This window comes from Ammospiza nelsoni, chromosome 8 (genome assembly GCF_027579445.1).
Source record: "Ammospiza nelsoni isolate bAmmNel1 chromosome 8, bAmmNel1.pri, whole genome shotgun sequence".
Taxonomy (NCBI): Eukaryota; Metazoa; Chordata; class Aves; order Passeriformes; family Passerellidae; genus Ammospiza; species Ammospiza nelsoni.
This window is the reverse complement of record NC_080640.1, coordinates 3,627,608-3,650,227: the sequence shown is the minus strand read 5'-3', so window position 1 is coordinate 3,650,227 and position 22,620 is coordinate 3,627,608. Positions and strand designations below refer to the sequence as shown.

Genomic DNA, 22,620 nt, shown 5'->3' with positions numbered 1-22,620 from the left:
CTCTCCTTGGCATTTCAGCATATTTTGGTGCCATAAATCATCAGATAGACTGGGGAAAGGCACCCTTCAGCCAGGGAAGGCAGCCCTCAGTAGGAATCTGCTGCTCCACCTGCTTTATTCCAATGGAGAGATGCAGAGCACTGCCCTCTTTCTTCTCCTCTTCATCGCTGTCTCAGCTTCAGCAGAATTGGGCTCACAAATAATTCTTGGCATAGGCCTTAAGATAAGAGGAAAGCAAGAAGATGAGATGATGATGTGCAGGGGTAATGTGATTAAAAGTAACTGTTACTGTTAGTTATCCAAGAGCCCATTTGGCACCGGCCTCTGGGGTAGAATACCACAAGAATGTGGAAGAGAAGGGAGCTCAGACCTGAGGAGTTCACACTCACGAGCTACAGGTGGCTAAAGCTTGCTTTTGGGGATGTAGGAGCTGGTGAACTGGGAAAAAAATCTGGTATATGTGAGACTACAAATACTTCTCTTTGAGTCGTTGGGTCTGCAGGAGCTGAGAATGTAAATTGCAGCATTGAAATGAATCTGTGAGCTACAAGACGTTTTCAAATCTCATCAGTTTCACATGTATATACACAACAACCTACAAACATACATGCATGTGGAAGAGCACACACTCATGGATTAGTTCCAGCACTCTGAAGTTGGTCCGTTTCCCAGCTCAGGCATTAAAATTCAGCCCAAGTGCTGTCTTTAAATTGCTTTGATGCTAGGTGGGTTTCAACCCTGACCTGTCCTGACGGCAAGTGATGGCTGTAACAAGCTGTGGATCAATATTCATAGCGGGTGTCCTGCACTGATAACACTATCCAAGACAATGTTCACTATCGCTGCAGACAGCTGAGATATTGTGCCATTAGTAATGTTGTTTTAAATAACCTGATCCATTTCTGAGTCTATTTAATGAATTTCACAGTTTAGATATTATCTTTAGGGAGAAGCCAGAGGCTATTCCAGAAGCGGTGATGCAAATCAATGCTGCCAAGGCTCCTCTGCTTTCCTTAAAACAAAATGGACTATAATTCCACCACAGCCCCTTATACATTCTGGGAGTCGTGCCATGCTATTGATGACATTAGCAACGAGAAGATATTTGGGAGAAAACAATACTATCCGTAAAGCTGGAACACAGCTGATAGCATCTTATCTGCGATTGTAAAATTATTTACACAATGACTCAGTAGGGTTTTTTTTTTTCTTGGTTGTCATATGAATCGCAGAATGGTTTGGGTTGGAAGGGGTGGTAAAAATAATCTCATTTCAATCCACTGGTATTGGTGAGGATGCCACTCACTAGGACAGGTTTGGGTTGGAAGGGGCATTAAAAATCATTTAATTTCTCTCCACTACCATGGGTGAGGATGCTACCCACTAGGACAGGTTTGGGTTGGAAGGGGCCTTAAAACTCATCTAATTTCACTCCGCTGCCATGGGTGCTGATGCCCCCCGCTAGGGCAGGTCGCTCCCCATCCAGCCCGGCCGTGACCGCTGCCGGTGCCGTTTGCAGCGGCAGTTCCAGCGCGCCGTGCCCCGGGCGGGCGGTGCGGTGCGGCGGGGCGGGCCCGGGGCGGAGCGGGGCCGGTGCTGCGTTTCCCGGCAGCGCCGCGGCGGGAGCGGCCATGGCGGAGCGGGGCCGGGGCTGGGCCCGGGCCGTGCGGGGGCTGCTGCTCGATGTCAGCGGCGTTCTCTACGACAGCGGCGCCGGCGGCGGCGTCCCCATCGCGGGCTCGGTCGAGGCCGTGCGCAGGTGGGTGGGGGCGGCCGGGGAGAGGGGACGGAGCGCGGGGCCGGGGACGCAGCGCGGTCACGCCTGGGCATGGTGTGAGTCCAGCCCGTGCTGCGCTGTGTGAGTGCCGCACGGGAATCGGGGGTTTTGGGGGCAGCTTGGTGCTTTTGGGGGCTGTTTTAGGGAAGGGAGCCCGCACAGCCTGGGCTGATGGGGAGGAGAGCCCGACAACCTCCTGTGTGTGCTGGTGTCACCGCGCATGTGGCAGGAGCTGGCAGTGTGCAGGTCTGGCACTGTCCCCCGTGGTTCTATGTGTGCTAGTGTCACCGCGCGTGTGGCAGGAGCTGGCGGCGTGCAGGACATCTGGCGCTGTCCCTGTGTGTGCTGGTGTCACCACACGTGTGGCAGGAGATGGCAGTGTGCAGGACATCCGGCACTCTCCTGCGTGTTTCTGTGTTAGCTGGTGTCCCCTGTTTTGTGTGGCAGGAGATGGCAGTGTTGTAGGAGGTCCATCACTGTCCCCTGCTAATGGTTTTTCAGATATTGCCCACGCTGGTGTGTCTGTAAATTGATTAACTCTGCTGTCAAATTAGCTGGAATTTGCAACCCTGCAGTGGAGAGTTTCTGTGCTGGGGTTAATGATTGCCTAGCTTGGAAGTGACTCAAAAGCAAAGTGTGGTCTTGGTGAGTTACTCCCAGTGCCCACAGGTAGGGAACTCCTTCACTTTTATCTGGGTGATGCTGTCCAGGTAACAGTAGCTAAGTAACTTTAACTTAACTAACTTGAATTAGGTTGACTTGCCAGTGTGTCTGTATCAGCCCTGCTTGACCAGAGGAGCAGGATGGGGCCAGGGGAGAACAGTGGCTGCAGGGACAGCTTTGTTTAAAGACAAATATTGATTGTGTGGCTGTGAATTTCTGGAAGAGCCTTTTGGTTCTGTGATGTTTCATTCACCTACTGTGGAAAATCCAGATCTGTTTCACCTGGCAAGTGCTGGATGGGGCTTGGAGCAACCTATGGCAGTGGAATGTGTCCTTGTCCATTTCAGGAGATTGGAACTTCAGTGTTCCTTTCAACCCAAACCATTCTGTGATTCTGTGCTGCTGCATGTACCCCACTTGGAATGTTTCAAATGTCTAAATTCTGAACCCCTGTGAAACACTGACAGCTCTGCTTGTTGAGCACCTCTGCAGCTTCTGCCCTCTGGGGCCATTCAGCACAGACACAACAGGGACAAGTGCATTATTAGGCAGGAAGAAATATTGAATTCAATATAATTAATCAAATGAGGTTAGTTAAATATGTGCCTAAATGCTGGTGGAACCACCATGGAAAGGCAGAAGTGGAGAAGATCCAAACTAGGTGGTAATAACAGAACTCTTTGCTGCTTGCTTTTTTCCCCCCTTCATTATGTCTCTGTTCATATTTCTTGAAACACACATAGGATGCACAGAAGATGTTATCAGATAGATCAGAGTTCCTAGTGGTGTCAGAGAGCAATATTTGAAGAAAGTTTAAGCCTTATTGAGGCTCTTGGCCAGTTTTTGGTTCTTACCTGTCCAGAAGAAACTGCAGGTGCCAGGACAGCCAAGGGGAGGGCAGCATTCCCAGGAAATTCACTGAAACTAGGCAGAGGGAGAAGTTGTTTCTGTTGAAATCCTGTGGCCTGTGGTTCTTTCAGGGATTATGTGTGTGCAGAGCACAGCCTGGGACGGCCCAGAACATAGCCAAGGCCTCCAGGCACAGCCAAACCAAGCATAAATAACAGCAACTGCACTAATACTGTCAGAGATTTGATCATGCCTTTAGAAACCAGGACAGGTTCAATAATACCTGTGTTGTGGTTCACCAGATGCTTTTGACGTTGTTTTTTTTTTGCTTCTAAATTTTAAACTTCATCTTTTGTCAGGTTGCAGGCTGTTACTTAATAACCTTTGTCACCGCATTTGCTGAAACCTCCTGTGTGGAGACAACTTAAACTGCATCTAACTTACAGTAACATCAGAAATATGCTGATGAAGCAGCAGTAAAACTCTGGCCTTTGGCTAAATGTAGGAAAATTTTCCCTGGAAATCCTGGGAATGTTTTAAATCCTTTTTGCCTGTTAGTCACAGGGAGCCCTCAGCAGCTAATCTGACCTGTCTGGAAGGGCTGCAGGGGTCTTTGAGGAGGGTTTGGAGATGCAACCCAGCAAAAGGCTCTGGAATGCTGTGCAGGGAAAGCTGATCTCCTTTGGGCAGGATTTGCAGAGCAGTGTTCATAGCTGTGGGAACAGCAGAATAGAAAAGTGCCAAGAAAGGGAAAAAACCCCACCAAACCACTTTGTTCAGATCATTCGATGTAAGTGGTGAAGAATAATCATTTTCCTTGGGTAAAGTCAAGTAGCCTTATTTATCTGCCTATTAGGTTAGTAATTGTTCTGGCTCACACCATTTAAACTCTTTATTGACTCATTATCCCATTGCCAGTTGGTCATTAATATTTGTGTCTGCGTCACAGTACAGCTGGGTGGTTTCAAGCAGATGGATCAAAGCTAAAAGGAGCTCTTTTTAATTAATTCCTTTCTTTAAAATCAATTAAAAAGCCATAATTGCAGATAGTAAGGAACCTTATAACTAATTCAGATTGCTGTGATCCTCTGCTGAAGGAGCTGTCTAACATCTTTTAGTGCATATATATGTCCAACAGAAACCTTAAATCCCATTTTGATAGAGTACAGATAAGGACTCTTACAGCAGGACAGCTGACCTGTTCTTTTCAGACTGTCTTGCTACATCACCTCCCCATTACAGCAATTAACTTAGTATAACAACATATAGTATACACTCCAGTAAAAATAATAAGTAAACATAATAATTTGTCTTTGGTTTCACGTGACTGAAGCTGTCCTGGCCTCCTAAAACGATATTTTCTGCATTATTTCCCTTGTTTTCAGCTGAATTCTGCTGTGCAGTTATGTGAGTTAGTGTTTGTGAGAGCAGCAGCCTGATTTCTGCCAGCAGAATTTGGCCTGGTTTCTTTTTGTGATGGCTGCTTCCCTCTTGTCTGTTTGTTTTTAGCCAACGGTAGAGTCAGATGGAGCAGAGACATGGCCAGAGAAGCTGATGGACACTGGAACACCCTGAGCAAGGTGACATTCACTGCTGTAGAGACCCTCCTGAGCAAGGCATCAATAATTGGTACAACCTGTGGTGAAACACTAAGTGTTAACAGCTGGGATTGCTTTGTTTATTGCTGGTGCACCTGCAGCCCTGATACATCTCACCTGTGAAATACTGAAGGATTCAGTGTGCTCTGAGAGGGGGTTGATGAGTTGGAGGCTGAGGAAGTGAACCACAGGAGTGTTTGCTGAGCAGTGCTGGTGTCCTGTGCTCAAGGGATAAGATGAATCTGGATCCTTGTTACTCATCCACCTGTGTGCCAAAGGGTATTGGCACTCCTGGAGCCAGGAATGTCTCTAAATTCTCCGGGGACTGTTGCTGTTATCTTTAGGTGGGGATATTACAGCAGTGGATGGCTAAAAATGCCAAAAGTGGCTCGATGAAGTAATTTATCCCTTTAAAACTTTTAAGACACAATGTTTCTTGATTGTTTAACTTATTGTGGCGGATCTTTGTTGTTTGTTTTGAAAAAGTTACATCTCTTCCCGGGGTGTGCAGCTCCCTGGCAGATGCTTTGGAGCAGATCAGAAAGCCCATGGGTGAGATCAGAAGGGCCATCGGTGACTTAAAGGCTTCTCCTGGAGCCAGCCCTAACAGAGCCTCAGTGCCGTGCTCTCATTGTGCTAATCGATTTACACAGCATTGACACGAGGTGAGCTAGCTGCTTTTTATCTCACAAATCGCAGGGAGCTGCTCCCTTACAAGACAGAAGGTGGTTAAACACCCATAAAAGATGCTCAGGCTGTGCTCTGGCATTTGCATTTACGGCTGTGTGCTGATAGTGTGTCCATTAACATATCCATATGAAAAGCACGCAGGAGTTGGAGGTTTACAACATCCTGTTGTTGGGCTGGGGCGGTGCATCTGTTAGCACAGCTTTCCACAGAGCCCTTGAAAAGGGACAGCGGAAATCTGGGGAGCAGGGAGGCTGGGGAGCAGCTGGACACTCCTGCTGAAATAAAATACCTGGAGAGTCTAACAAGAGGGAGATTGTGAGGAGAACAAATGGAACTGGGACTGTAAAGCAATTCAGGGTGTGGGGGTTCAGAGGAGTTGGGAGCTCACAAAGAGCCTTTTGGAAGTGTGTGTGCCATGAGGAGTAGGAAATCTTTGTTGTCACAGCAGATAATGTGGCTGAGCACGGGCTGTGCAGATGTTCAGAGTTCCAAGGCTTGCTGTGCCTTCGGGGCATTTGATAGAAAAGGAGCTGTTTCTCCTGGAAAGAGACCTTCAAATAAAGTATACAGACTCTTGTGTAAATATCTGTTAATATTTGTACTTGGCTCTCTTTGCACTTTCTACCCAAAGGAACCCAGTGCCCCAGGTGTCACTGCCCTCCTGAAGCTGCAGACACACAAAAATGAAGCATTCTGTATTGTCCTGTGGCTGTTCCCTGGCAGAGCCAAAAGGGGATCCAGGAATTGACCCTCAGCTGCACTCCAATCTGTAACATCAGCTGAGGTCTCAGTTTTCTGAGAGCAGGGGCTGTTCCTAACCCATATTTACTTTCCTAATCAGCAGTGTTCATTATTTCTTTATAAAGATTTGTGTCCCCAAAGTTGTGGGTGTTCACCTGCTTTGTGCACAAATTGCATGAGTAAGTGCTTGCATTTTTGGAGTTTACACATCCTTAACCTTCAGGGTCTCAGAAATAGAATTCCTTCTTTACAAGCAGGTGCTGTTTGTGTACAAAGTGAGAATTCAACCCTGTCAAAGATAATTTATTTTTGACTGAGTTGTTAATGGAGCAATTAGCAGCTTCATAGAGTCATAGAATAGTTTGGGTTGGAAGCAACCTTAAAGATCATGCACCCCCCCTTTTTACACAGAATAAAAGCTATTGGGGTATCATTCACTGTGTTGTCCATAAAACTATTTTGCTCAATGCAAATAAATCTATCCCACACCTGTTCATGCTAACTGAATCCCCAAAAATCAGATTTTTTTCTTGGCAGTTCCCAAAGTGGAGATTTACCAGCTATTTAAGTTCTGCCAGAGTTTACTTATTAAACCATTTGCAGTATGGTTAAAGTCTTTTAGGTGTAATAGATTAAGCTGATTTTGTAATCTGCAGCCTTAAATGCATCTTGTTACTGAACTTAATGGACCAGAGAGATTTTTCTTGTATTCTGCTTTGTACTTTCTTTCTGCAAGTTCCTTTCAGAAGTATGTGTTATTTTTATTAAATACTGAATTCTAGATTTTACTGTTGTGGCATATTGCTGCCTACAAATCCGTTGTCTTCCCTGCTGTTCAGGGAGGTGGATTATGATTTATGGTGTTGGATAATTTGTGCAGTAATTCTGATATACAGCTGTATTCAATGGCCTTTGTAGAGAATTCAGGACAAGATGGACTTTGGGTTTGTTTCAGTATTAAAACTTCCAGGATTTCCAGTTAAAACTTCCAGGATTTCCAGTTAAAACTTCCAGGATTTCTTTCCACCTCTGCAAAATTCTAAATTATCCAAACACCTAAAGGCAGGCATTAGTGAGTGTTTAAAGTTTGCTTTGAGCTACAATTAAGTGCTTTTGCTTTTCAGTTTTTACTGTCAAACACTGTCTCAAAGTGGTGTTTCCAGAGTTTTTACTCTTATAAATGTACCTTTTCTTTTGTCACCCTTGCCCACCCTTAAGTAACATTGGCCTCTTCTTGTGGTTCCTTCATGTGTGCCTATTAATCTGCTTTTATTCATGTGCAAAGTAATGCCCTCCTATTTTTAATGCCTTTTGCAATCCCTCCTTTGGATTGCCTCCAAATTATCCCCTTCTATATTTAGAGAGAGGTGAGCCCTATGGGGCTGGAGAGGAAATTGTGCCGGGGAGATGGCAGATGCAGAGATGAGTTTCAGTAATGCAGGAGGGACTGGGGCCAGAAAGTGCCGCGTGTAAGGATTTGTCAGGGCTACGTGGAGCAGAAAGTTGGATCCCCAGAGAACCAGGGCTGTCATGAGCCTGGCTGTACTCAGGACCCATGACAGGACATCAGTGAGGGGGAACACCAGGAGGTCAGGGGGCAAAAGTGGCATCAGAGATGTGACAGCAAGACTGAAGCGGTTTAGATGTGCTGTGATGGCAGAAATCAGAGGAGTGGAAAGTTTTGGGCGCTGGGAGAGAGAAGGGAAACCCTGGAGTTTAATCCACAGTCCTCTGATTGCATTGCACCCACCAGGTTAAAAAACACCAGGGAATTCAGTGTTTCCATGGAATTGGGAGAGGCTTGTACCATGTAAGGATGGGCAAAGGCACTTATGGCCTCCTTCAGGCTTCTGAAATGATGACTTTGCTGGAGTGGCAGGAATACAGATTTGCAGAGAAAATACAGCACATTTTTGCCAAAAAAAGAGATGCTTTTCAAGCAGAGCAAATGTGCTCTGCTCACACCAGGCATTTCCACAGCTGGACCCCAGAAGGAATTATTGTTCTGAGCCAGTGCTGAGCCAGAAAACCCCTTTGGATCCTCAGGTGTGTGTGGTGCTCCCAGGGAGGTTCTCCTGGGTAAAAAAAGCAAGATCAGGAAAGATTTTACCTGGAGCACCAGCACCCTGGCCCTTGCACAGAGCACTAACATTAACCCTGCCCAGGTGGAAGGATGGTGTTGCTGCCCAAGTGCTGTTTTTACTTTATGGTTTGGTTGCAGGTGCTGTTGATTCCCTGTGTTTCAAACAAGGTATCAGAGTGCTGGAAGGTTTACACTGAAGCACACTCATATTTGTCCACTGATGCAAAAGAGTCAAATAGCAAAAGTGCTCAGCATGCTTTGTTTTAAATTAAAAAATACCCCAAAGCATTCTGCAAAATCTTATCCCCAAAAGCAGGATAAAAAGCCAGTGCTAGAAATCTCTTGTAGCACATTTCCAAACCCCTTTGAAGTTGTTGTTGGACAGTCTCCAAGCTCAGGTTTGTTGCCTGTTCCAGGGTTTTGCTTTCTGCCCCACTCCCCATCTGCACAGGACCTCTGGCTGTGGGCTGCACTTGCCTATTCCCATCTTAGGAAAAACCTTCCTTGCAAAAGACAGTGGGAAAAGATGGGAAATCTGAAGTTTAGCCTTATACCTTTTTTTTTTTAGTTGCTCCAGCCATGTGCAGGATAATGTGAATTTAAGTTTGATGATTCCCAATCTGGATTCCAGGACCATTGCTTTTCCTACAATGGGTGTCACAACCTTTACATCACCTGAAAGAACAGATTTTGTGTTTTATGTGCCCAAAGGCTGCCCATGAAGGTTGGCGAGGGCGCCTGGCTAAGTCTGCACAAGGTCAGTGAGGATGTCCAATAATTGTCCTAACACTTTACCTGTTATGGAGCAATAATGAGAGTTTTTTTTCATTATTTTCGGGTGAGTGAGCCTGGCAGATGCTGACAGCCAGCAGATGTGTAAAGTTCGAGGTGATTTGTAAGGGACCGGCTCATCTGACGCACGGTAATTGCACTGGGGGACATTGTCACTCAGCCCCGTGTCCTGCTCCAGCTGAACGAGGTAAAGGTCAGTTCACCGAGCTGCTCAGGGCTGCAATTAAACCCCTCACATCCTCTTCTCCCCTGGGCAGGTGCTCAGGGCTGGGTGGGTGCCCCAGGTGTAGATTTGGGGATGTTTTGGGTGGCCAAGTGGTTGTTTGGATCTGGAGTGGGCTTAAATCCCTCCTCTGGTAAGGCTGGTGTGGTAGCTCAGTGCTCATTTTAATTTGGGGCTTGGAAGGGCTGCTGTGGTAGCTCAGTGCTCACCTGTCTGCTTTTAATTTGGGGCTTGGAAGGTTTTTTTTTTGTGACTTTTCCCTTCATTGTCTATGTGCTGTGGCAGCTCCCTGGCAGAGCAGGCACTGGCAGCACAGTGACACACAGCTGGAGGGGACAGTGGCCTCTCCATCTGCTCCCTGCTGCCATCTCTGCTCTGCCATCCCCTCCAAGAAAGGCTCTGACAATTTTTTTTGCCACTTTAGCTGATTTTGGCATTTGTTACAGCCTGGAGGGTCAGGAGCTGCTCTGCCTAGCTCCAGTGAAGCTCCCCCCTGTTTCTGCTCTTGGGCATTAGGAGTGGTGTGAGCAGTGATGTTGGAAATTGGTGGATTTGGTGGAAAAAGTGAATTTGTCTGAAGCTGAGCCTGCTGATGGCCCCAAACAGTGAAGGAGAGGCAGCCTGGGGGTGCCCACAGGTACCTGGGCCATGCTGGGTCCCTGCAGCAGGGGCAGCAGTGCTGCCTGTCCACTGCCCTAATCAGCATTGATTTTCCTGGTGTTTGAGTGGGATCTTTATCACAGCCACGAGGTGTGCAAGTCAGCTGAAGGCCTGATTGACTGGGTTTCCTGGGTGTGCCTGTGCTTCTGTAATGGACCTGCTGATAAATCTGTAATACTCTGAAATCTAGATAAAACGTGTGTCGTGTATTTCATCTCCTGCTGCCTCATTCTTCTGCTCTTGCAGGTACCTAATCCCTTGCTCTTTATCTCATAAGACATCACATTACAAATCTTGTTCTTTATTCTTCTCCTGACATCCCCACACTTGCCAGCAGTGGAAATTGCAGTGCCTTGCTTTGCTGGGAGTGTGAGCAGTGGGTCAGTTCAGAGCCTGGAGGATTTCCTTGAGGCTTTGCAGCCCTGTGGGCTCACTGAGCACAGCATCACACCTGTGAGACACGGACCTTCAAGCCACTTTTAGTCTCTCCACATTCAAAATCTGCCAGGCCAGGGAAGCTGAATGAGAGTTTTGCTATGAATATGATTTGAGGCAGGTTTTCCCCCATGCAGAGCTGTTGGTAAAAGCTCTCCCTAATTATTGAAGCTCTGAGTTAATAGATGTTTGCTGGCCTGCAGGCTCTGCTCTCCATCCCTGTGCTGAGCATCCAGGGATGGATCATCCCAGAGTGTGTGATACTGAGTGTGCAAGTGAGTGTGACTGTTCTGTGTGGGATTTGACTGAGTTTACAGGGCTCTTTTCATGCTAAGTGGGAAGGAAAAGGTGACTTTTCACTGGAAAGATATTTTTGTAGAAATAAGTCTTCTCTAGAGTTTTGTGGCTTTTTGTTTTATTTAATGTTCTAGGATATTTTTAAAAGTCCTTTTCATGTGTCACCAGAAGACTCCCATTTTTTTGTCCAGCTTGGCCTGACTGTAGGCCTGATCCTGAGCATTTCCTGAGCTCAATTGTTGGGATGGTAATTGCTGGTGGCCCTGAAGGCATGAAGCAGTCTGGGATGTGTCCAGACTCCTCCTGCTTTGCTCAGTCCTTTCAGAAGTGTCACTCTGGTTTCCATCCAAAATGCTGAGAAAGAACTGAAGTTTGAAGTACATGAAAACTGAATCTGTGCTGTCACTGAGCTGACCTGTGAGGGTGCTGCTTTGTCTGTGCAGCTCTGTGGTTGGTGTTGTCCCTGGACTCAATTAATTGACCTTTAGGAAGAGAAAAAGCAGATTCTAATTCAAAAGAAGTTTGCTTCCAGTCAGTTGTGAATCATGGAATTTTTTTTCCCCTAAGAATGTGTAGGGAGGCTTTGCATTTAGAGTATTTTTTTTTTTACTCATGGCACACTCTAATAAAGTTTGTTGTGTATCCAAATTGCACTGCTTTGCTTTTCAACTCCAGCTGAAACCGTCTCAAATAACAGATGTGGAATATTGTCATCCCACTGTCACACCAATTGTTCATTGTTCTGAGAAGGTCACATCATAATTCATTAACAATAATTATTCCCTGGGTACACCCTGCACTTCTTCACTCAATTGCTTCATTAACTTGAGAGTGAATCTCACATTCAGTGCTCCAATCAATGAAGATATATTTATAATGTACAAGTGGATGCTATTAGTTACAATATATTAACTGCCTAATTTAAAAGAGAAAAGCTATCTTTATGAAGGGCAATTAACCACTAAGTGTAATTGATAATTCACATATCTATGATTAGGAAAGACAAATAATAAGAAATGAATCACCAGCATTATTAAAGAAGACATTGGTGTGTAGTTTGGATGAGCAGAAGGGGCTCCCTGGGTCAGGACCAGATTTCTAAGAATCCTTTGATGGAAAGTTCATCATCAGATCTGTTGTCTTGAGGTGGCTTTGGTGTTTGCACCAACCAATTGAGATCTCCTTCCCTACAAAATGGACCCAGTGTGTTTTGTTGTCCTGAGAATCAGTGCAGGGTCTTCCTTAAAAGAAAAGTCCTTTTTTTTTGTTTTATTACAAAGAAGAGTCATAATATTTTAATAAGAATTTATAGGCCTGCTTCCAGACTTACCTAAGTATCTGAATCTGCATGTGCTCAGGTCCTCAAAGATGATTTTGCACAAATTCACATGAAAACTGGCAAAAAGTAGGCATTTTCATGTATTAGAGGCACTGAGTGAAATTCCCTTAGGCAAATGTTTATTTTTTATTAACTGTGGTACATTTTCAGTGCTTCTGATTTTCTATGGCCACTTTGAAGTACATTGGCTCTCCAAACAGCTGACAGCTCATCCTTGGGGAAGAGGCTTTTTGGGGATATCCATGGCAGGTTCCCAGCTTGGGAAACAAAGCTGCTCAGAGACAGAGAGCTTGCAGGGGATTCACAGAATGGTTTGGGCTGGAGGGACCTTACAGACCCCATTCCACCCTGCCATGGCAGGGACACCTTCCACTGTCCCAGGTTGCTCCAAGCCCTGCCCAGCCTGGCCTTGGACACTGCAGGAATGGGGCAACAACACAACTTTTGCAGAGTGCCAGTCCACAGGAGTCATGTCCTTGGCTCTGGACACTCACGGCTGTGTTTCCTTCCCCCGAGAAGCCAATTACCTGTAAATATTTACTAATGAATCAGTTAAATGCCAGATTTTTCAGGATGATCCACTAAGTAACAGCACAGGTGTTTTATGAGAGATTTAATGATAAATGTGGCTGGACCCACCCCAGTGCTGATAAAACATCACTGAACTAACTGGCAGCTGCAGTGCCCAGAGTCAGGATTTTGGGTACATCTGGTCACAGCAAAGGATGCTGCTCCTGGTTTGGAATATCATCTTCATCTTCTTAGCAGAATTCACAGAATGAGCAAGTTGGAAGACACCTTCATGATCATCAAATCCAACCCAACCCCAACACCTCAACTCAACCCTGGCACCCAGTGCCACATCCAGGCTTTGTTTAACACACCCAGGGATGACACCCTTCTCCTGGGAGCAGAAATTGCAGGGTGGGGAGGTTCAGGGGCATCACACCATAACCAGTATGATCCAGTTAAGCCAAATTTATTATCCCTAAAAAGACTATATTTATAATAAATCTCTACTGTCTATGCATCTCTAGCTAATACATGATTGGTTAATCCTAGCTGTTAATGCATCTAAATGAGAATGCTGATTGGATCACCTAATTTTTCATGTGTCTTCTTGTGGCTGTCTGGCCCACCCATGGCTCACTTTTTTTTCTTACTTTCCCAAGCTCGCTGAGTCCTGATGATTCTTCTTCTTGTATCTCTTTCAAGGATATACCGACCCCATTTCTGAATATGTCCGTCATCCATTGTTTGTGAATGTGTCCATTAGTACAAGCAGGCTGGATTGTGCATTGGCTGAATGTGGCCATTGTCTAGCAAGAACTCCTCAATCTGCAAAAAACTCTCAACAAGAAATCATTTCTCTGTGGCTCTGGGCAAACCGGGAAAGTCAAAAACTTCCCAAATGCATCCAGGAATGGTGACTCCACCACCTCCCTGGGCAGCCATTCCAGAACTCTATCCCCTGTGGAGAAATGGCTACATGACAGAGGTCACGTAGACATTTGCTTGTTAGCCGACCAGGAGCTGGGAAAGTACCAAACACAGCTAGTTTGAGTTTTTGCACCTGCAAGATAGCGTGTCCTTGGGCCTAGCTGGGAATGATAACAAGTAGACAGAGAGACATAGGAAATAGAGAATGTAGGCCCAAAGGAATGAGGAAGAGTTGATGGTATAGTTTAACCAATACATTGCTTGGCTTACAGAATATTCATAAGCTTATTACTTGCTGTGTAAGTGTCTGATGCTCTCTTCAATAAACAGAACTTGCTTATCACTCATATTGAGTGTCCGAGTCTCCCCTCACCGACAAATGGCTCATCCTCGACAAAGGCCTCATTCTGCAACAATCCCCCTTTCCATAAAAACCTTTTTCCTGATATCCTGTATTTCCCTTGAGAATGACTCTTGTCTCATTTCCTTCATCAGCTAATCCCCTCTGCTGCCTTCCTTCCACAGGATCAAAGCCTCTGGGCTTTTTCCCCCTTTCTGTGAAAAACTTTCCCCCTTTTTGTGAAAAACTTTTTCCTAATACCCAACCCGTATTTCCCTTGAGAGTGACTCTTGTCTCATTTCCTTCATCTCTGCTGCCTTCCCTCCCCAGGATCAAAGCCTCTGGGCTGAAGCTGCAGCTGTGCACCAACGAGACCCAGGCGACGCGGGAGAGTTTCGTGAGGAAGCTGCGGGCCCTGGGCTTCGACATCTCGGTGTCGCAGGTGACAGCGCCGGCCCCGGCCGCCTGTCACCTGCTGAGGGAGCGCGGCCTGAGGCCACACCTGCTGGTGCACCACGGTGGGACAGCCCTGGCACACGGGCAGGGAGGGGAGGGCTCTGTTTGCCTCTTTGGTTTGGGATAGATGAGTAGGGGTACGAAGAGTTGGGTCAGGCCGAGGTTAATTTATTTTTTCATGTGTTGTCGTGAGTGAAGGGATGCGTGAATCTGGGGATTTGTTGCTTGTCACAGGCATATTTTATGAAAAATTTGCCAGGGTTTTTTCTCCTGAGAAGCTTCAGCTTCTCCATGTTTTGCTGCTTTGGAATGTGATTTGGAGAATTGTTCACCCAACATGTGAAACTTTTTTTGCTTGATGACCAATGACACCCACCTGTGTTGAGGCTGTGTGCAGTCACGAGATTTTATTATCATTCCATTCTTTTCCTTTGCTAGCCTTCTGATGTCTCCTTTCTCTTTTCTTTAAGTATAGTCTTAGAATATAACATATCACACATAACATATCACACACAGCACACAGCGCAACATAGCATAACACAACATAACATACACTTATATATAATATTGTGTATAATATATAATATGTAGAGTAAGATATAACATAATATAATATATAATATATATTATGAAATAATAAATCAGCCTTCTGAAACATGGAGTCAAGATTCTCATCTCTTCCCTCATCCTGGGACCCCTGCAAATGCCACCACAGTCGCTTCCATGGGACCTGAAGAGATGAGGTGTTGAAGCCCTGGATGCTGAGAATTTCAGACTTTCTGTGCTGCCAGGCACTGACCCCCAAGAGAACACTGCACTGACCTGAGGCTGTGGAGAAGGTTTCCAAAAGGGAATGACAGAACTGGGATTGTGTTAGGGTGTCACTCACTCAGGGACACCAATTGTTGGCAGTCACCAATTGTGGTTATTAATTGTTGCAGGGTTATTGTGGGTCCCAGGACAAGGTGAGAGATGAGAATTTACTCCAAGTTCTCAGATGGCTGATCTATATTTTATGATATTACATTATATTAAAAGAAAAATATATACTAAAACTATATTAAAGAAAGAGAAAGGAGACATCAGAAGGTTAAACAAGAGTGATAATAAAAGACCCATGACAGACTCAGAGTCTGACACAGCTGGCTGTGATTGGCCCTTAATTAAAAACAATTCACATGCTGGGTAAACAGTTCTCCAAATCACATTCCAGAGCAGCAAAACATGGAGAAGCTGAAATTTCCCAGCTTCCCAGGAGAAGAAATCCTGGTGAAGGGATTTTTCATAAAATACGACAGTGGCAGGATTGTGGGTGTGGAGTTTGAATAGAAGTGTGCAATATCACAGTGTGGAAAACTTAGAGTTTAAGGGTTTAGAATATAGTAATATACATAAAGCAAGATTGAGGTTTTAGGGTAAAGGCTGGTCCTTCCTCTCCATGGGTTTGGGTGGTTTTGTGTAATTGGATTTAAAAAGTCCTCCTTGCGGCCATGGGTGGTTGGTTATGGGGTTAAAAGTAAAAATAATTTACGTGTCATTTCTTAATTAGACAGTTTATCCTTAAAAGGCCTTGTAGAGAGAGACACACATCTCCACTTTGTTTGTTAGAGTGAAGTGCTGTAGAACTCACAGTTTGTGAGACTGTAACATAGATAAGAACTAATGAACATCTGAGTCCCAACAAGAAATACCATCTCACACCTTTAATCCCAACCTTGGCAGAAAAAAGAAGCCAAGAATCCACAGTGAGGGATTTGTGATTTTTTTTGTTTTTTTATCCTTCTGTAGATCTTGTCCCTGAATTTGCCGAGATTGATAAGACAAACCCAAACTGTGTGGTTCTTGGAGATGCAGCAGAGAACTTCACCTACGCAAACCTCAACGAGGCTTTCCGACTTCTGATTGGGATGGAGAAGCCTGTTTTGATCTCCCTTGGAAAAGGGTGAGTTGAGCTCTGTTTTACCTCAAGTCTCTGCATTTTTTAATAATATCTTTAATAGAGGACAGAAATCAGTGTAGGCACTCCTGGTAAGGTGCCTGTCAATGAAGAGGACTTGTGGTGCTTCAAGAGAGCCTCAAAGCCTAATAGGAATCATGGAGAGTTTGGATTTTGATGTGTACGACCCCCAAGTAAATGAGAATATAGTATCTCAGAGGTGAGAACTGTTGGTTCCACTGCTGCCTGTAGCCACTGTTCCTCTCTGAACTGAATCTAAATTATTTTTCATAGTGAAGGAAACTCGAAGTTTCCCCAGGCCATGCTTGGGTAAAGAGCTGTTGGTGTAGGTTTGTGAGGCAGTTTGGTGCTTTTGAAGTGGCAGATCAGTTGTTTTGATAGTTTTAATGTCAGACAGCATTTTTAATTATTCACTGCACATTAAGGGTAAATTTTGACCTCCTGTTTTCTCACACAGGAAAAAATCCAGTCAGGGAGTTGGAATGTTTTCCTGAAAATAATTAATTTAGGTGTATTCTGAGATTTTAAACAGGACAGTATTAATTCCTGCTGAATAATGACAAATCCCAACAGGAACAACAGGAGTTATTCTTATCTGTTGTGTGATGCATGGGTTTAAAAGAGACTATGCATGTTTATCTTGGGGAAAGTGCAGTGACAACTTTGCTCAGTGGTTCAATAGACTGTAATGGGCATGAAAACCCTTCTTAGTTTGTGGGTTATTGATCCAGCTGGGCAGAACTTATCAGTGGGAAGGAGCAGTTAAATTCATTGTGCTGCTTTACCTGACACTGTAATCCTCCAACAGGCTGAAAAATCCTTACTGTTTCTCAGAAGGATAAGGAGAAAATGTTGAGCCAACAGGAGACTGGCTAATGTACATGAAGTAATCAAATTTTGTGTTAAGTAATATCATATTTCAAAATTAAGTGTAGAATCAACCTTTTCTTAGGACCCATATTGTCATCAGTGCAAAAATTCTTTGTACCCTGTGCATGTAAAAGTGTTTATTTGGTCATTCATTGATAGAAACAGCTCTTTTTATTACTTCTTTGAAATATTACTTTTTATTTAAAAATAAAGATTTTGGGATATTCAGAGCTCAGTTTTCACCAAGAGGATATTGTATTTTATTGGCTGATTGTTGAGGTAATGTGAATACAAGTTTCTCTGGTGAGTTCTGTGACTCAAAGGAGGGAGATTATAAATTATGAGAACTGTTCTCCTGACTGGAGAAGCCTCATGGATGCAAAGGGCCATCTACAAAACCCAGCTTCATTTTCAACCTGCAGAACCAGCACAGCTGGGTGGGCCTTAGCAATGTGCCTGCCCTGGGCCAGTAAGGTTGGTTTTGGTAGAAGTTTTAGTTCATTCCATAGAAAACAAAAGTGTCAGAGGCACTGAAGCAGAATGCCCTGCTCCTGGAAATGGAGTGATTTACATTTAGCATCTGTTTTGGGCTGAGAGTGGGAATTGGCTTTGTAATTTCTTCTGTCATGCCACTGTCAGAAAATTAAGCTGTTTACGCCAGACTATGGAAGGTTAATGGCTGTTCCAGCAAAGGTCAAGTGGTCATTTTAAAGGAAGGCTATGCTGAATAATCGAAAATGGCAGAAGGATAAGGCATAAAATCTTAGCTGACTGCTCATCCTACCTTTTTTCCTGTCATACAGAAACATGTCTTTGCTCTGCCCAGAGCTTGGAAGACCTGCGTGAATGTGAATTGCTGTTCCAGAAAAACTCTCTTGTGGTGGTGTTCACAGGGGGCTTAGGATGAGGGAAGAGATGAGAATGCTGACTCCATGTTTCAGAAGGCTGATTTAGTATTTTATGATATATATTATATTAAAACTATTCTAACAGAGTAGAAGAAAGGATTTCATCAGAAGGCTAGCAAGCAATAGAAAAGGAATGGAAATGGTAGCAAAGGCTTGTGACTGACTGAGACAGTCCAGACAGCTGGACTGTGATTGGCCATTATTTAGAAACAACCACATGAGACCAATCCCAGATGCACCTGTTGCATTCCACAGCAGCAGATAATCAATGTTTACATTTTGTTCCTGAGATCTCTCAGCTTCTCAGAAGAAAAAATCCTAAGGAGAGGATTTTTCATAAAATATCATGGCTACATTCTCTAAAGACACCTCCTAATTCCTTGAGCTTCGTGGAGCATTTTTAGAAGGAAACAAATTCAGCTTGGAGAGTTTTTAGTCCTTTTAAGCAGGATTTCCTTGTGTGGGGGCTGAGACAGCAGTGCTGGTCCTGTCTGGGGTCTCCTTGCAGGCACACTGAGGAGGGGTCACAGCTGCTGGCTGGGGCCAGCCCTCACCTTTTACCTGCCAGGGCTCTGTGTCACTGTGCAATAATGCACAGCCCATCCTGGTTCAAGCACACTGAAATCCCTCTGAACCAGTGAGGTTATTCCCAGATGGGCATCTGGGATCCTTTCCCTGGGCATTGTGCAGTCCTGAGCCTGTCCTTAACTCCTGTGTTAAACCTGGCCTGGGATTTTCTGATTACTTGACTTTTTATGCAGCCATATGGACATCCATAAAGATCCAGAAATAATAAAATGTGGTTTCTTTAACTGCCAGCATTTTCATTTCATGGGAACTTTATCACTTTCATTTCCAGACGCTACTATAAAGAAACTGATGGGCTGAAACTTGATGTTGGAGCATATATGAAGGCACTGGAGGTATTTTATAGCTGGAATTGTGCTTACTCACCCTGTGCACCTTGTTAAAAGAGTAACTGGCATAAATATGGGTCATCTTCTGTAATTACTCACCTTGGTGGAGGGAGTTTCCACACATTGAAACTCATTTGCTGCATTCTAAAGGTGGGTGGATTAACTTCTATTCTGCCTTTGTTCTTCTTTTTGGTTTAAGTTTATTTTACTTAAGCCATGAACTTTTTCCATTGTGGTACCCTTATTGCAAGTGAGGCCCATGAAAGGAGGAGTCAGACAAGAAAAAAGTGGAATATTGTGTGCAAGATACCCAGGAAAACCTGAAGGTCCATGTTAGCTTTTTTCTAGGAATAAGCAAGAAACAATTTTTTTCATCGTAGCACTGATATTTAGTTGCAAGAAAATGTAACTTGTAAAATCTGCTTTTTCAAGTGTAACTTTTCAAAACCTGGATTTGAAACTCAATTTTTCACTTGGATCATTAAAATCATGCAGGTGGTTGAAAAAATCCTCTATAGCTTTTAAGGCCCTCCAGTACTTTTGATAGTTTTATATAAAGAATATTTGTTACATCTCTAAGAGTGATGCTCCTAACAAAATGAGCAGTACTGGAACTGAGTTGAAGATTACTCAGTGATGGAAAATGTGAAAGATTTGTACCTTGAGGTGTTTCAAGAGCATTTTCTCTCCTGCCAGAAAACTTTAAACACTTCTGTTATCCAAATTCTCTGATCTCCACCTTCACCTGCTAATCCATTGTGTTATTTAAGGGCAAAAATCAATACTCACAAGGTTTTATAACTGGAGTTATGGAGTTGAACAAATCCTTTTCCAATGAGCATTCTTTGTTTCTCTCTCTTTTTTTTTTGCCCCCCAGTATGCTTGTGATATCCAGGCTGAGGTGGTGGGGAAACCATCCAAAAGGTTTTTTGAGTCAGCCCTGGCAGAACTGGGAGTTCCACCAGAGCAGGTAAGGGTGAGGTGCCATGCCCAGGGGCTGTGCCAGATGTTTGTGCCCACTTTTGCTTTTTTCCTGCTTTGCTGTAGCTGTGGAAAGTTACAGAAGAGGCTGAAGGGGAGAGAATGTGACCAGGACTCAATGCCTAGAGAGGCAAAAGAGGTGCCCTAATGCCTGGCAGTCTGCTTGGAGACTGGTGGCTGCAGGGTGATGGAATTGATCCCAAAATGTCCTCTATTTCCTGTGCTCTCACACTGACTAGCTTTTTTTAGTAAAAGAAAAAGGCAGAAGAAAAAATATTTTATCATTTTGGTGAATAGGAAGCACTGACTGACCCCAAAACCCCCTCCTGAATTTCTGGCTTTGCAGAAACATGCTGTGCTTCCTCAGCACAGCCCATCTTCCCCTCTCTGTAGTTGTTCCAGCTCCTGTTTATTGATTTGTTGTTCTGTCACACAGGACATAAGGATGAGTATGAGAAGCCTCACAAACAGCAGTGAATTACAGCACAATAATTCCATCAGGGGGGTTTGGGTGACATTATAAACAACAGGAGGGAAGTTTGGGGTGGCTTGTAGGTCCCTGGAGCCTGGAGATGAAATTATGGCCCTGTAATTCAGCATGTGCTTGGGTTTTGCTTTATTACAGAGTGGGGAGATGGAAAAGACCTAGTGGGCCATGTAATCCATCTCCTTCCCCATGCAGGAGTGTTCCCTGCTCCACAGTTATTAATGTTTTGTCCACAGCAGTTTTCAGAGAGCCAAACAACTGTCAGTGCCCTGGGGATGGTGTTCAGCTCCGTGGGTCTTGGGGGAAGGCAGCTTTTCCTGAGATTTATCAGGATATTTCCCTTTTAAACTGCATCTTCTTATTTCTAGTTTTACTCTAGTTAACAACCAAAATAACTTCCTGGACATTTTCTTCATCCATCCAGTTATGTCTAGACTTGTTATCATTGCAGAAGGTTTTTTTTTGCCAAAACTGTGCTTTATTTCTGCTGCTTCCCTCCATTCAATCCCCCTCCTTTTTGCTGTGCTCCCTTCAATCTGTCCATATCCTCCCAGGAATTAGATATCCCAGTCTGGAGTGTCCCTGGAACATCCCAGGTGCAGAACTCCTGTCTCTGATCCTTGCCCCAGGGAACAAACCTGATGTGATGCATCCCCAGGCTGGCAAAGCTGCTCCCATAGGGCTCCCATCAGCTTCAGGAGTGTTTGTTTTGGGTACAGAAAGGCAGGAATAGTCCCCAGAAGAGATTATTTACTCATTCTCCACTCTTTGCCATGTCTGCTGCTCGTGCCTAACTTACGTTTTGTCAGAGTTTTGGCTTTTCATCATATTGTTTCTTGTGGTAAATGCCATTAATCTGTTGTACTGATATATCTAGTTTGTAAGTATAGTATTTTATATTTAGAGAGTTTGTAGGTGAAGGGAGTGTGCTTCTAACCAAGGAGGAGTGCAGCAGACACCACTGGATAAAGGCACCAGTCACTCCATGCTTTCCACCATGGAAACAATAATCCACACTGCTGGAGTTGAAGCCTGGATCATGATTCACACATGTGTAGGAGGAACAATTTCCAAACAAGCAAACTGCCTTAATTCTGGCATCTTTTCCTAAGTTTTGCTTGACCTTGTGACTTTAATGTATTTTTGAGGAAGGATTTGCAGGTTGGTTTAGTTCGTGGTACACGGTAATAAAACCTCATTATTTTCAGTTTCAAACCTCAGTATAGCCACTTCAGTAAGTTTCTGTAATGCACTGCATTACATTTTAATCTTTCTCCTGGACAAATTCTGCATTTGTAGTAACATGACAGGGCCTGGTTTTACTTTGCTTTGCTTTTACAAAATGTTTATTCCGATAATTTATTCCACCTGTGGAATGCATTTAATCCATACCATCATTAAACCATTTTAGATGAGCTATGCTTTTGAAAACATGCTACAATTTTCTTTCACTTGGCTTTTAATGAAAAATACCTTTTTAATAAAGCTGTCTCACCACAGTAATTTGAGACAGTGGCAATTCTGAAATTCCTCAAGCTGCTTTAATCAATAAAGTTATCACCAGTCATTTCCCTTGATAACTGCTTCTTGCTGAGACCCTGACTCTGCCTTCTGCTGCTGAGATGTTTTCAGCCTGCACTTAGAATAAGAGGAACTCCCTAAAGTCCAATTTTCATTTTAACCTTTCCTCAATGGCCTAGAAATAACAGATTGCCAGTATTACTTTAATAGATTGGAAATTTAAACCTCTTAGAGGTAACCAGACCTATCTTACAATTCAGAGCTATGACAAAGAATAACACATCTTAAAGGTTACTGAAATGCCTAATTCATGTGTTTTAAGGCAGCTGTTAACAGTGGATGATTTTTACAGCTTTACAATAAAACCTAAATAATGTTAAGGTTCTGGTAGTTTTATATAATCATAAAAAGTTCTCTCTGTAGCAAGTTATCCTGCTTTAATGGGAGTTATGGCAGGTCATGCTGGAGTCCATAAACTGCTGGTAGTTAAGCAATTCCCATTGCTGCCACCTGCAAGCCTCGGGTGGGAGTTAGTGGTGCATGAGAGCAGAGAGAGATCACCCAGGGGTGGCACGGGGCACCTGCTCCTGGGCCAG

The 22,620-nt window shown here is 44.2% G+C and overlaps 1 protein-coding gene across 1 annotated transcript in view; it reads left to right on the top strand.

Annotated features, from left to right (window-relative positions):
• The first annotated feature begins 1,625 nt into the window (after window positions 1-1,625).
• Window positions 1,626-22,620, top strand: part of LHPP (phospholysine phosphohistidine inorganic pyrophosphate phosphatase) — a 76,964-nt gene continuing 55,969 nt past the window's right edge. Inside the window, exons 1-5 of the mRNA XM_059477434.1 lie at window positions 1,626-1,759; window positions 14,258-14,445; window positions 16,172-16,325; window positions 18,978-19,041; window positions 19,913-20,005. Coding sequence (XP_059333417.1) covers window positions 1,632-1,759; window positions 14,258-14,445; window positions 16,172-16,325; window positions 18,978-19,041; window positions 19,913-20,005 — 627 coding nt within the window. The 5' untranslated portion in view covers window positions 1,626-1,631. The remainder of the gene's footprint in view (window positions 1,760-14,257; window positions 14,446-16,171; window positions 16,326-18,977; window positions 19,042-19,912; window positions 20,006-22,620) is intronic.